At 31.7% G+C, this 12,708-nt stretch overlaps 1 protein-coding gene across 1 annotated transcript; it reads left to right on the top strand.

Moving 5' to 3' along the window:
• Positions 1-10,354: 10,354 nt before the first annotated feature.
• LOC18614332 (auxin-responsive protein SAUR36-like) lies at positions 10,355-11,643 on the top strand. The gene has a single exon (XM_018122230.2). It carries the CDS (start codon positions 10,922-10,924, stop codon positions 11,423-11,425), a length of 504 nt encoding a protein of 167 aa, XP_017977719.2. The 5' UTR covers positions 10,355-10,921; the 3' UTR covers positions 11,426-11,643.
• Positions 11,644-12,708: the final 1,065 nt, after the last annotated feature.

Below are 12,708 nucleotides of genomic sequence, written 5' to 3'. Positions count from 1 at the left end.
CACTTTGCATGTTGGAGATTGTATCTGGACCGTTGAACTTGAACATGAACATGAACATCTAGAACAGGTAAGCTCGGGCCTGATTGGTTAGTCAAAATAGTAAAATTAAATAAATTACTTGAAACATAATATTTGTGGTCCTTTTAGGAGTGAGAAAGAACATTGATAAAAACAATCCATCCATAATGATGTGCTTAAACATAATTATTTTCTTTCTTCTATTGGCAATGAATATAACTTTGTGAGAAATTGTTAGCGGTTAGATGTCAAAAATTTAAAAATAACAATGGATATCTTGTAGTTGGATACCTTATATTACTCCTGATTAAATAAGATTATGAATTTGATAAATAAAATTACTATCTTATCACGAATTTGAATAACAATTTAATTTATCTTTTATGAATAAATTTTAATTTATTAATAATATATATAAAAATTTATTTTAAGCGGAGATATAATGAATAATTCTAAGATATTTGAATATTGAATAATAATTTAAAAAAATTAATCAAATATTTATATAATAATATAATTCAAGATAAAATATATAAAATTTAAAGAATAAGGAATACCAATTGACAATTTTGTAAAAACATAATAAGATCTATGCTGTTTGGAGAAGCGGATTGGGGATGGCCCTAACCCAATCCAAACTTTGATTGAACCGAGCATGGCCCAAACCAAGAACAAAACAAGGGTTGTAAACTCTAAAACGATAGAGGCCCAGAAGCCGAGGAAGCTTTGTTCACTTCCATTATGGGCTCTGGCCTCGGTGAGCAGAAAAATGGGTAGAACCATAATCGACCAAGTGCTGCTTCTTGTTAGCCTTCTTCCAATGTCTCGCTCTATCTATTTCCTAAATTGATTTTCAGAACTAATTGTTTCTATAAATCAAGTAGAAACTAGCTTTGGAGGATTCCGTCGGCAACTTTTCAGTGGCAGTTTAGTACGTTTTTCAACAGAGCAATGCATTAAAAGATCAAAGCAATAACCTTATCTTTCAAAGCACCGTTCATGTCATTCACATACTCTCTCATCTTTGTGATAACTCCATAATTGCAGTAGCTGAAAAGTAGAAACATTCTTTCTTACATCTTTGTGATCATTCTGTATTAACTAAACATCATTGCCAGTTGCCATCGCATCAATATTAATGCCAGAAAATTGAGCATCGTGTCTTCTTCTAGAGGACTCTGACATGCACAAGCCTCCTGCCACATGATTAGCACAGCTACATAATTAGCTGAATCCGACTGCAATTAATTGAATGACCTAAGATTTTATTAATACCAATCATATAGTATGTAGTTCCGGGTGATCATGCTTCGTTATAATCAATATATGTAGAAAGCGATGGGTTCCGTCATGCTTACACAATATCACGAACACCATCGTTGATATCTAGAAGTAATTTAATTTCCTAGCTCATAATTTTCAGATACACGTGGTCATTCACATCCATTGTTTAAGCTTTCCGAGAAGAAAATCTCCAGCCTAAGCTAGCTCTCTCATTGTTTTCAGTCCCTTCCGGTACCGTGGCCGATCTTATGTTTTGATTTTATGAATTTGGAGGCTTGAAGCAAGATCCAAACAATGACCCCAATCAAAGAACATGATTTATTTTCGGACACCCAATATATAAAATGGCTAGTTGAATTGGTGTCCAATTTTGAAAGATTTATATTTGAATTAATTTTTTATTCAATTTAGAGATTGGGTTTATTTATATGACTGTATCCTTTTACTACCAAGGAGACTTCATCTCAGTAATAAAAAAAATATTCTAAAATCTTTAAATTTCAAGTTCAAATCTCACTATACATCTATGTAACCTAATTTTATATTGGTTTCGTTTGGTTTTATTTGTTTATTAACTTTTTCTATTTCATTTATTATCCATCATAATTTATTTGCCTGTAGTTATTTGTGGGATATCAATCTAATTATTTGGTAAAGCTATAGTTATTCAGTTTTAGTGTAGTCTGCATCCCTGATAGCGAAACGAAAATGAACAGGCACCGCAGATTTGCCAATGTACATATCAACCAGCTAGGGCTTTAGCTGCCATACTTGACTGGCCTCAGCTCATAAGCTCGGACTAAAGTGCTTTGGCCTTCTGCAAAATTTCCAATGCTTGTACCATTTAGAAATTACTTGAAACTCTCTCCAACAAGTATAAGGATATCCCCTCTACCTTTGAAACGAGAACGTCTCTTCCAAATTCCACCGAGGGATCTGTGCTGCTTAGCTGCAATGTGGAAAATCCTGCAACAAAGACATATTTCCAGTATTAAAGGCACCCTTATTGCTTAGCTAGAGAACTGTAGCAAACATTTTTTTTTTTATAATCCAATCCACCATCATAACATCTTGCATACAAGAATCGAAACCTAACCTTTGTTGTTACTGCAGATGGCAAACGCAGTGCTCAGTTTGAGCACACTCTTTTGGTAACTCTGCATTCCCAGTGCTTTTTCTTTCATGATATCTATGCTATATATAGTCGTGTTTTGAAGTTTTGTCTGTTAGAGGAACTTTTTGCAAATGACCTTTTTGCTCCTGAGTTAGCGATTTGCCAGTGCACCCTTTCTTGGTTGTCTTGTAGAAGTGATCTGTTACATGACAGAGAATCATGACACGCCTAACACATGAATATTGCTAAATGAATATTACCATGCAGGTAACAGAAACTGGAGTCGAAGTTCTTACAGCTCGGCTACCTTCATTTTCCAGTGTGTTTCCTTGGCTAAATAAGTAATCAGTGTCATCTTTATACTGATGGTAAGAGATTGTGAAGTACCCCTTCCGTTGGATGAGAGCCGTGTATTTGCTAAGTAATGGGAGAGAAAATGATACAATTTTTTCATTTAGCTTGTAGTGTTCATTTAAAGAATAATCATAAATTGTTTTCTTTTTGTTCTAGAATAATTATAATGTGTTTGCACCATGATCAAGCAGCAATATCAAATTATTACCTTTTGTGAATTATAATAAATCATGCATTTTTCTTTTTTTACGTGCAAGTCAGGCCTTGGCTGATTTAGTACGCTCTGATTCGGCCCATTAGTAATTGCGCTTGACCACTGAAGCCCGTTTAAATTTGGGCCTACCTGCATTGATTTTGGGTGGACTTTTGGACACTAATTTTTTAAAAATTTGGGTAAGGCTTCGAAAACCAAGGAGTTAGACTCGGTGAGTTTTCAGGTTGGGTTTAAGCTCACATTCTCAAATTCTATTGGGCTCAACCGAAATTAGTAGTTTATTACAATTATGTTGTAAATTTTACTATATTATATAAGAAAATAATATTTTATTAAATTATATCAAATTCCAATCGTGACACTGTAAGCCTTTCTTGGTAATGTAGCTAATATGGCAAAAACTGACCTGCGCGAGAAATGACGAGGGAAATAAAAATGGAAGTTGATTTGGATATATTGTGAAAATATATATAAAAGTTAAAGTTGTAGAAAGAATTAAAATAAAAATTCTTCAAATTTTTTTACTTAATTGTAAATTCCTTATTCTATTTTAATTTCATTTGAAAAGATTTTTCTTTTATGTTGTATTGAAAAGGTTTTGCTTTTATGTATTTATTTTTCTTTTGCTAAATTAAACTTTATAGGATAAATATTGAAATTTAAAATTTATATTTATGAAATTTGAAACTTATAGTTACAAATTAAAGCACTTTAATATTGTGGAGGGGATTGAAATTTTGTAAAAATATTGTAAGGAGGGCATTGAAACATTTATAAATATCTTAAAGTGTTTAGAAGCATCCAAAAATTAGAAATATGCCATCCATGGAAGCATAGCTCATGTAAGAATTAAATGTTCTTTCCTCAATGTGTATCTTGGTGCAAAGAAGTTTCTCCTTTTGTGTTTTGCCAGAAGATGTTCACATGATATGTCATGTCAGCACTACGTGACATGTTACAATATTATAATTGATGATAATATAATATTTTAATATATCATAATTAATAATGACATGATATGTCAATGTAATCTAATGATATAATTATATAATATTTTTTATCTTTCACATTAACGTATCATTAATGTCATATATATAATGATAAGTGATATTATAATTAATAAAAATTAATCAACTATTAATTATAAGAACTTATTTTATATAAAATAAAAATACAAAGACTTAACAAACGTATTAAAAAATAAAAATTTATTTAAAATTTTTAATTAATTTAACAACTTTTTCAAACATTATGCCAAAACAAAATCATTTCTTTTCTCCATTTCACCCTTCCCCTCCATCTTCCAACTATTCTCTTCTGCACAGTAAAGATTAAATGAAATTGAGATACTTAAAAGTCATATGAACAACAAAATTGATGCAGCATAATATACTAAAAAGCACCTAAACATTTAACCATTGGTAAGCTACGCAAAATATTTACTCAAAATACCATAAAAGGGCATAATAAATCGGTTAACCTTTTAGTTTTAAATCTCATTGTTAGCTTGATTTTCTTTAATTTTTTTTATATTAACAATTTTTCTTCTCAATAATTAAATAAATAAATTGACATCATAGTGTCAACTATTTTCTTTCTATGCTAATAAATAAAAAACAATTAGAAAAAAATAAAACATTTATAATATTTATACAAAATTAATTCCACATTTATACATCTGATTAGACATCTGACTATCAGGTTAGTTTTTATACGTGCTTCTTGGTAGTAAAAGAATGAGATTCTTGAGTTATACGTCTCGTAGTGCTTCTTGTTGTAGAAAGAAATAAAGAAACAAAGAAAAACAATGGGAATTTTGAGTTATGTATTAATTAAACATCAATATTTTCCATTAACTCCATAATTATGTGGTTGAAAAATTGAAACGTTCTTTCTTAAATCTTTATGATTATTATTTTGTTTTAACAAAACATCATTGCCAGTTGCCATCGCCGCATCGCATCAATATTAATTATTGCCAGAAAATTGAGCATCATGTCTTCTTCCAGAGGACCTGGCATGCAGAAACTTCCAGCCACATGGTTAGCACATGTAAATAATTTAGCTGAATCTGACCGCAATTAATTGAATGACCTAAAATTTTATCATTGATACCAAAGTCATAGAGTACGTAGTCATGGTGGTTATGTTTCATTATGATCAATATTAGACTTGGTAATTCATATTTTCGTATCTTAAATATGTCGAAACGATTAGATACGAAATATATTAAGATTAAATATGAATGTGATATAAATATTAATCATGTCTTAAATCTGAAATATGTACACGTATATATTTAATAATCATGTAACACGACACGATACGTTTAGACACATTTGTTAAACATGTTAATATATGACATGACACGTTTAATAACACGATTAAATAAAAATATTTACAATTAAACATAATTTTATTATTTAAATTTAAAATCAATAATTATAAAAACAATTATAATAAAACAAAATGACAATAACATCAAATATAACAAAACAAAATTTAAAATTAAAATTTGGACATGACATAATTATATTATTATTATAAAATTTAAAAATATTTTCAAAATAATTATTTGAAATTGTTTAAATAAGGTTAAAACAATCTTTGACAATTAAGTTTTAACAAGTTGATAAGCATGTCATGTATACACGTTTAAATACTATAATACGATTAAACACGTTATATGTTTGAACACGATTAAACACGTTTATACGTTTGAATACGATAACACGATTAATTAAATATATTTAAATATATTTTAGATGTGTTAATCGTGTTTGACACGTTAACACATGAAAATTTTTATATTTTAAACATGTCAGACACAATTAAATATAAAATACGTTAAAATTAAATCAAAATTTATTTAATCTAGTATCTTTTCGTGTCATATTAATATATTACATCTAAAATTATTATGTCTAATCAATATATGTAGGAAAAGATGGATTCCGTCTTTCTTACTCAACTGTTAGGAACACCATCATTGACATCTAGAGGCATTTACTTTCCAAGCTCATAACTATCCAATACACGTCCATTGTCACGGTAGATTGAGATCCACTAGGTACCGGCTTCCAAGAAGAAAATCGCTGTGTCATTGTTTGAGTCCCTTCCGGCGCCGTCACCGATCTCGTGGTTGATCTTATGAATTTGGAGACTTGAAGCAAGATCCAAACAATGACCCATTATATACACCCATCGTATACAAAGAGAATATCTTGAAATTTTTAAGTTTCAAGTTTAAGTTTCCCTATACGTGTGTATTTCAGTCTAATTTTATATTCGTTTCTTTTGGTTTATTTACTTAGTAATTTTTCCCCATTTCTTATATCGTTTATCATAATTTCTTTGCCTATAGTCATTTTTGAGTTCGGTAACGCTATAATTATTCGGTTTTAGTGTTGGGCTGCATATCAGTGATAGCGAAAAGAAAATGAACAGGCGCCACAGATTTGCCAATGCACATATCAACCAGCTAGAGCTAGGCCTTTAGCTGCCATTCTTGACTGGCGTTAGCTCATAAACTCGGACTAAATTACGTAGGCCATCTGCCAAATTTCCAATTCTTGTACGATTTAAAAATGACTTGAAACTCTCTCCAACAAGTCTAACTATATGCCCTCTACCTTGGAAACGAGAACGTCTCTTCCAATTTCCACCAAGGGATCTGTGCTGCTTAGCTGCAATGTTGTGAAATCCTGCAACAAAAACATCATCTTTCCAGTATTAAAGGCGCCCTCATTGCTTAGCTAGAGAACTGTTGCAAACATTTTTTTATTTTTTTTCTGGGTCCAGCTTCAGTTGATCAGCAGCTCAACAGAAATTACATAAATTTTTTTTGACCTAACAAACAAAACTTTGATAAAGGAGGTCAAGCTTTGCAACCGAAGCAAAGTCATATCGTACACCTACGTGTTGCTAAAGCTCCTGCCCCTAGGAGCCAGCTAAAAGGTCAATCTGGAACTTGCAGGTACTGTGGTACACTCATCCGTACATATAACAACAAGAACTGATAAAGAAAATTTATGAGTTTCTTTTCTCTTCTCAAGACAGGACAACAGCAACAAGGCGGCTTTAAGATTATTAAACTCCAGGAGATCGTTGGATTGCTCCAAGAACCGGTAAGATGTAGTTTTCAAACCCTTGCCAATGCGCTTTAAATTATAGACAATGAATATTATATATCATATGAGAACAAGCCAAGGAGCTAGTGAAAGAGAGCTTTCGGTCCAGATTTGGCGTGGCAGTTGCAAATATTTTGGAAAAACCTAATGAACAAGATAAGAATGCAAACGCCACGATTGACTAAGCAATTGGTGAGTTTAAAATTCAAATGGGAACTTTAAAACCTAACTATTTTAACGGTATACGTCCTACAAGGACGAAAAAGTAAACCATTTGCCATTGAATATTTCCTTTTTTCTGATCACCTAGATTTCAAAGCTTGTATATATATATCTTCTGTACACATCCAAAGGTCCACTAGTGACTAGCCTGTATTTAAAAACGATAACAAGGTACCGTTCGATAAGCATTTCACACACAAGTTGCTATATTCAACATGTTTACTAATACTAAAAAAATTGTTCAACAATCAGTTGATTTTTTTAAAAAGAATTAATGGTAATTTCCGAGGTCGGTAACTCCGTTGAAGATTCTCCTAATGCTATTATAACCTTTAAGATATAACCAAACCTCCCTCTGACTAGAAATGATGAAAAAGGATATTAAAAAAAATAGAACCTTCTGTTAAACTGACAAAACCTTTTAGTCAAGACAATATTAATAACCGTAATGAATTTGAGCTACTCCACTTACGAATTTGATGCATACAATATTCTTAAATTATCAACAATTCTCTCCTATCTCATAAATTTTATCTTACTCGAAATTTGGATTGGATAAAGTTTCAAATTTGAATTTTTTAAAATAAAATGTATCAAACTTCGTGTAATGTTAAATGATATTATTGAATTTAACGTACGTATGTCAAAGAATAAATAAAATTTTTTCATATATATATATATATATATATATAATCATGGCATGATGTCTTTATGCCCATACGAATTTATTTTTTTGACATTAAGATAAGACCAAGAAGAACTTCAATGTCACTACATTATTTTTCATTTTCTGACACAAATTATTCAGTTACATGTTTCATGGATTAAACAACATTTTCAACAAATCAATACATCAACTCAAGATATTTGTGAGAAGTAATTTGGTCAAGCCAATCAAAAAGAGTGAGATTGAGGGGGAAAAAGTACTAAAAAATGGTAGTAAAAGAAGAATTACATAAAAAGAAAAAAGAGAAACGTCTGGCAATTGGGTTAATGTTCAAAATTAAAACAACGATTTTTAAGCCCAAAAATTTGAAAGACAGGAGTCACAAAGATTTTTGTCCCAAGAAACTTTTGTCTTTGAATTTGAGAGGACTCGTGATTAGTGACAGATGGCGATAGGCAAAGTACCAAACTCCACGAATTTGAGATTATTTTAAGCCTTTTACCCTATTTTGTTACAGCCTTGATTCACTGATTTAGAACGACGCAAGCGTTGCTTGTCGGGATTTGACCACGTGGAAAAGGGACCCACCATTTTGGAATTGTCTGTGCAAATTAGCATCAGATGGACCCACGTGTTACGACTACAAGTAGTCGTTGAATTCGTATTACGGTAAAGTACGACCTTCCTGTACGGAATCTTCAACCTTCCACCCGATATTTTTGTTTTCATCGAGCAACGGAGGAGGGCTGGTATGTTTAGAAGGTATACCAAAGGAAATGTGGACCTCATCTCTGAATCCAACACTTGTCAAGCATCCAATGGCAGAATATGCTTATATATATATATCATACTTTAGTTGTATATGACAAATTTTTTCAATTTGAAAGGTGAGAATGTTAATAAAGTTATAAAAATAAATATTTGTTGATATTGAAATCGGGATCATTAAAACAAAATTAATTTTAATTTTTTACATAATTTTCATTTATAAATTAACTAATAAATATATTTATCATTGTACACCCTTTTGTAAATTTCAATTCTTGTTTTATTAATTATCATGTCTTTGTATATAATATATACATGCAGAAAAAATGAATTAATTGTGACAAAATATTTTGATGGTGTGATAGAATAAAATAAATTGCACTTTATAATATTTTAACCTTATTAGTTTTATAGAATAAATATAATTATAATTCATATCACCGACCAAAATTGAATACATATCGAAGATTCAAAATATATATACCAAACTTGCATTAAGATATATTGGTCACACAAAAAAGAAATAAATTTTCGGTTGGATCAGTCAACCTCACCAAAAATGTAATTAGTAGCCTCAAATTCTTTCTACCAACTCCTTTTGAGGCCTTCCGCGTGCTTCCAATTTGCAATTTAATGCTACGATGCCATGACTTTCAAGGCACTCCACAATTAGCATCTCGTAGTCGCTGTGAGCTATGATGAACTTTTCATATTTTGACTAGGGATATTTGTATATATATGAAAAGGAAAATACAAAAACATTTTTATTGTTCTTCTTATAAGGATACTTAAAATCTAATTTAAAAATTAAAAAAAGTTTATAATCAAAAGTGCTAAAACTATTCAAATTTCAAAGTCTATCATTAATATAATTTTGTCGAGTCTTAAATCAATTTTCAAAACATAAGAAAATGTAGTTTTATAACGAATTAGTATTCTCGACATAATATAATTAATTTATAATAATTTTTTTCGTAATGAATAAAAATTTATTACTATACATTATGCAAATATAAGCACATGTCAATTGATTGAATAATTATTCAATCTAAACTCGTGATAAACAACCTAAGAAAAAATTTAATTCGAATTTGAAGCTTCTCTTCTCTTACGTCAAAGACTTTACCCCCTAAGTTGGGCTGCGTCACGAGGCCACGTGGACGAGGGACGATTGGGTTGCAAGAAAGTTAAATGGTGATCTGCTGCACCAAAGCTCACTGAGACCTGGTGTTTTGTCTCTTCTGTCCATTATCAAAAGTGTTCTGATCCAAGTTACGTACGTGCCCAAAACTGACGGTTTCGTCGAAACATCCTCATCATTTTTTTAGTAGTCCAGACCCAGGAAAGTGATGGCTGATAAAATTAACAAGTATTTTTATTACTAATCTAACCGCCCAATCAGATAACGGGAAAGACCAGTCCCTCGTCAACGTGGGAATCAGAAATATCAATCAAACGGTGATGACTCACTCTAGAACATTATTTATTGTTTTTTCTTTTATATTAGCCATATAATAATCTGAAGCTCAGTGAAAATCTAGCCGCAGCCACCTATGATCAGACGACCCTTCGTTGATCTGACCTACGACTTTCTCTTGCTGTCTGGCTTTCCTATTTAAATCACAATTCCGCTTCTTACTAGTTTCAAGTTTCAACACTCAATTTGCGCGTGCCGCTGCCGCCCATCAAGACAAACTCTATTTCCTCTTATTGTTGACTCCCTCAAATTTTCCCTTCTCTTTCTAGTTGCTGAGTTTTTCGTGGTTAACTTTATATTTGTAGACAGGCCCTTCATCTCCTGTGCGGCCTGCTATTGTTCTACGGCTGCCAAAGATCTTTAGTTTGGTTCTTCTGAACAGAGAAAGAAGAAGGAAAAAAGAGAAGGCTATTTAATCTAGGAAATTTTAAATCAGGTTTCGCATGAAATACTCAGTTGCAGACAGGAATAAGGATGTCAAATATACCAACATCTCTCTCTGAAGTATGCCTGACTCTCTTTCGCCTTACTATGTCCATGGCCGATCCATGGCCCTTTTCCTAAACTCCATCTCATTCTAACGAAACCTTTTCAGTCTGATTCTCGTACGCTCCAAAAAAATAAAAACAAGCACAAAGCCTTCCTCTTTCACTTCATAATCTGACACCAACAAATGAGAAAGATAAGAGGTTTCAAGATCGGGAAACGGCTTGTCCGGATTTCCAGATGGTTCATTCGCAAAGCTCGGAACCCACGTGGATACCACCACCTGACGCAAGCAGGATCGTTCTGCAAGTCAAAGACTTTCTCCAAGCTCATCGGTTGGGGTCGCCGCTTAACTAACGGAGCCAAATCTATATGCTCGGTGAAACCAGGGTCGGGATACCTTCCCATTGGTCAAGACCCTGTCGATGAAAAACCGAAGGAAGTTCCGAAAGGACACTTGGCCGTTTACGTCGGTCAAAAGGACGGCGACTTGCACAGAGTTTTTGTGCCCGTTATTTACTTTAACCACCCTTTGTTCGGCGAGCTCTTGAGAGAAGCCGAAGAGGAGTATGGGTTTACGCAGCCAGGTGGAATCACGATTCCTTGCCGGTTCTCGGAGTTCGAGAGGGTCCAGACACGGATCACCGCGGGAACCGGTGGAAGGAAATTGATATGGAAGCGCCACCATTGAGAGGCCGCTGCTGCTGGTGGTGCTGGTAAAAATTTGTTGATGATGGCGATAATTATTCTGGTCAATGAATGCGATAATGATGTTTTCCGAATTTTTGACTAGATAGAATTTATTTACCTTTACTTTTTACTTTTTTTTTACTTTTTCGGGGGTCTTTTTGAAAGACTTGGTGTAGTGAAATTTCGGGTGTACATTTATAGACAACAATTTTCTTTAAATATGCTGTTACAGTACTGATAACTTATTTTATATTTAAATTACAGTAAATAATTACTAGATATGTTGAAAATGGTACTGGTAACCGTGATTGATTTTGATCGTGATAATAAACAGAGGATTCCAAATTTGCTAGTCGACTTTTTCTTCTCTCATTTTCGGCAAACTCTGGCCCACGGTTGATTTGAGCGATAAATTGGTTGATTAAACAAGTTGCAGGATTCTTTTTTGGTTTCTGATGGCGATGATCATCTTCCGGATAACCATGATGTCGAATTTTTGTTTTTCTTTCGGTGAAGATGTTGAAATGTTGATAACTTGATATGGGTACTTTTAATTGATTCAGCTTTTTGTATTTCTGACCTTTTCAAGGAATTTTTTTTGTTTACCAGGCAATTTTAGTGATATACATTTATCTTTCTAATGAATTTAATTATGATTCTTGATGAACAAAGTGTTTTTGGTTTTAACCTTATCATGTGATATATGACATAGTTTAATGATGTGATTATGTGATAGAATCAGAATTTAAAAGCGTTGATAATGTAGTTTAGTGATGTGATTATGTGATAGAATTAGAATTTAAAAGCGTTGATTCTTGATTGATGCCAAAATCACAAAACAAAAAAAATTCATTTTTTAATTCATTTTTTTTAGGATAATTTATTTTTGAAAATGTCTTATTTTTTCTTCAAATCTAAAAAAATTGAAAATATAAAATTTTTTAGATTTGAAAAAAAAAATGAAATTTTAAAAAATTACTCCAATTTAATAAAAGATGATAAAAAGAGGAATAAAAATTAATGTTCTTTTTATGATTTCAACACCGAGTGACTTCATTTTGGATTTTGATTCTATCACGTAACTACATTAACTAATCAAGTCATTCATCAAATGAGTAAAAAAAGATAATATGTATATAATTTAAAGGAAGTTATATTTATATTAATTTAAAAAACTTATGGAACTAAAAAAAATTTAAAGACTAGTTTAATAAATGATAAGAACGTTAATTGATTAAAGCAATATAGTACAATGGAATTGAAAATTTATGTCATTTTAAAAAA

Source organism: Theobroma cacao, chromosome 1 (assembly GCF_053813885.1).
Source record: "Theobroma cacao isolate CCN51 chromosome 1, ASM5381388v1, whole genome shotgun sequence".
NCBI lineage: Eukaryota > Viridiplantae > Streptophyta > Magnoliopsida > Malvales > Malvaceae > Theobroma > Theobroma cacao.
Note: the sequence above shows the minus strand (reverse complement) of the source record. Positions and strands in the feature narration are given on the sequence as shown.

What these genes read in the sequence shown, in the direction of transcription:
- LOC18614332 (XM_018122230.2), top strand. Translation starts at nt 10,922, where the DNA reads ATGAGAAAGATAAGAGGTTTCAAGATCGGGAAACGGCTTGTCCGGATT.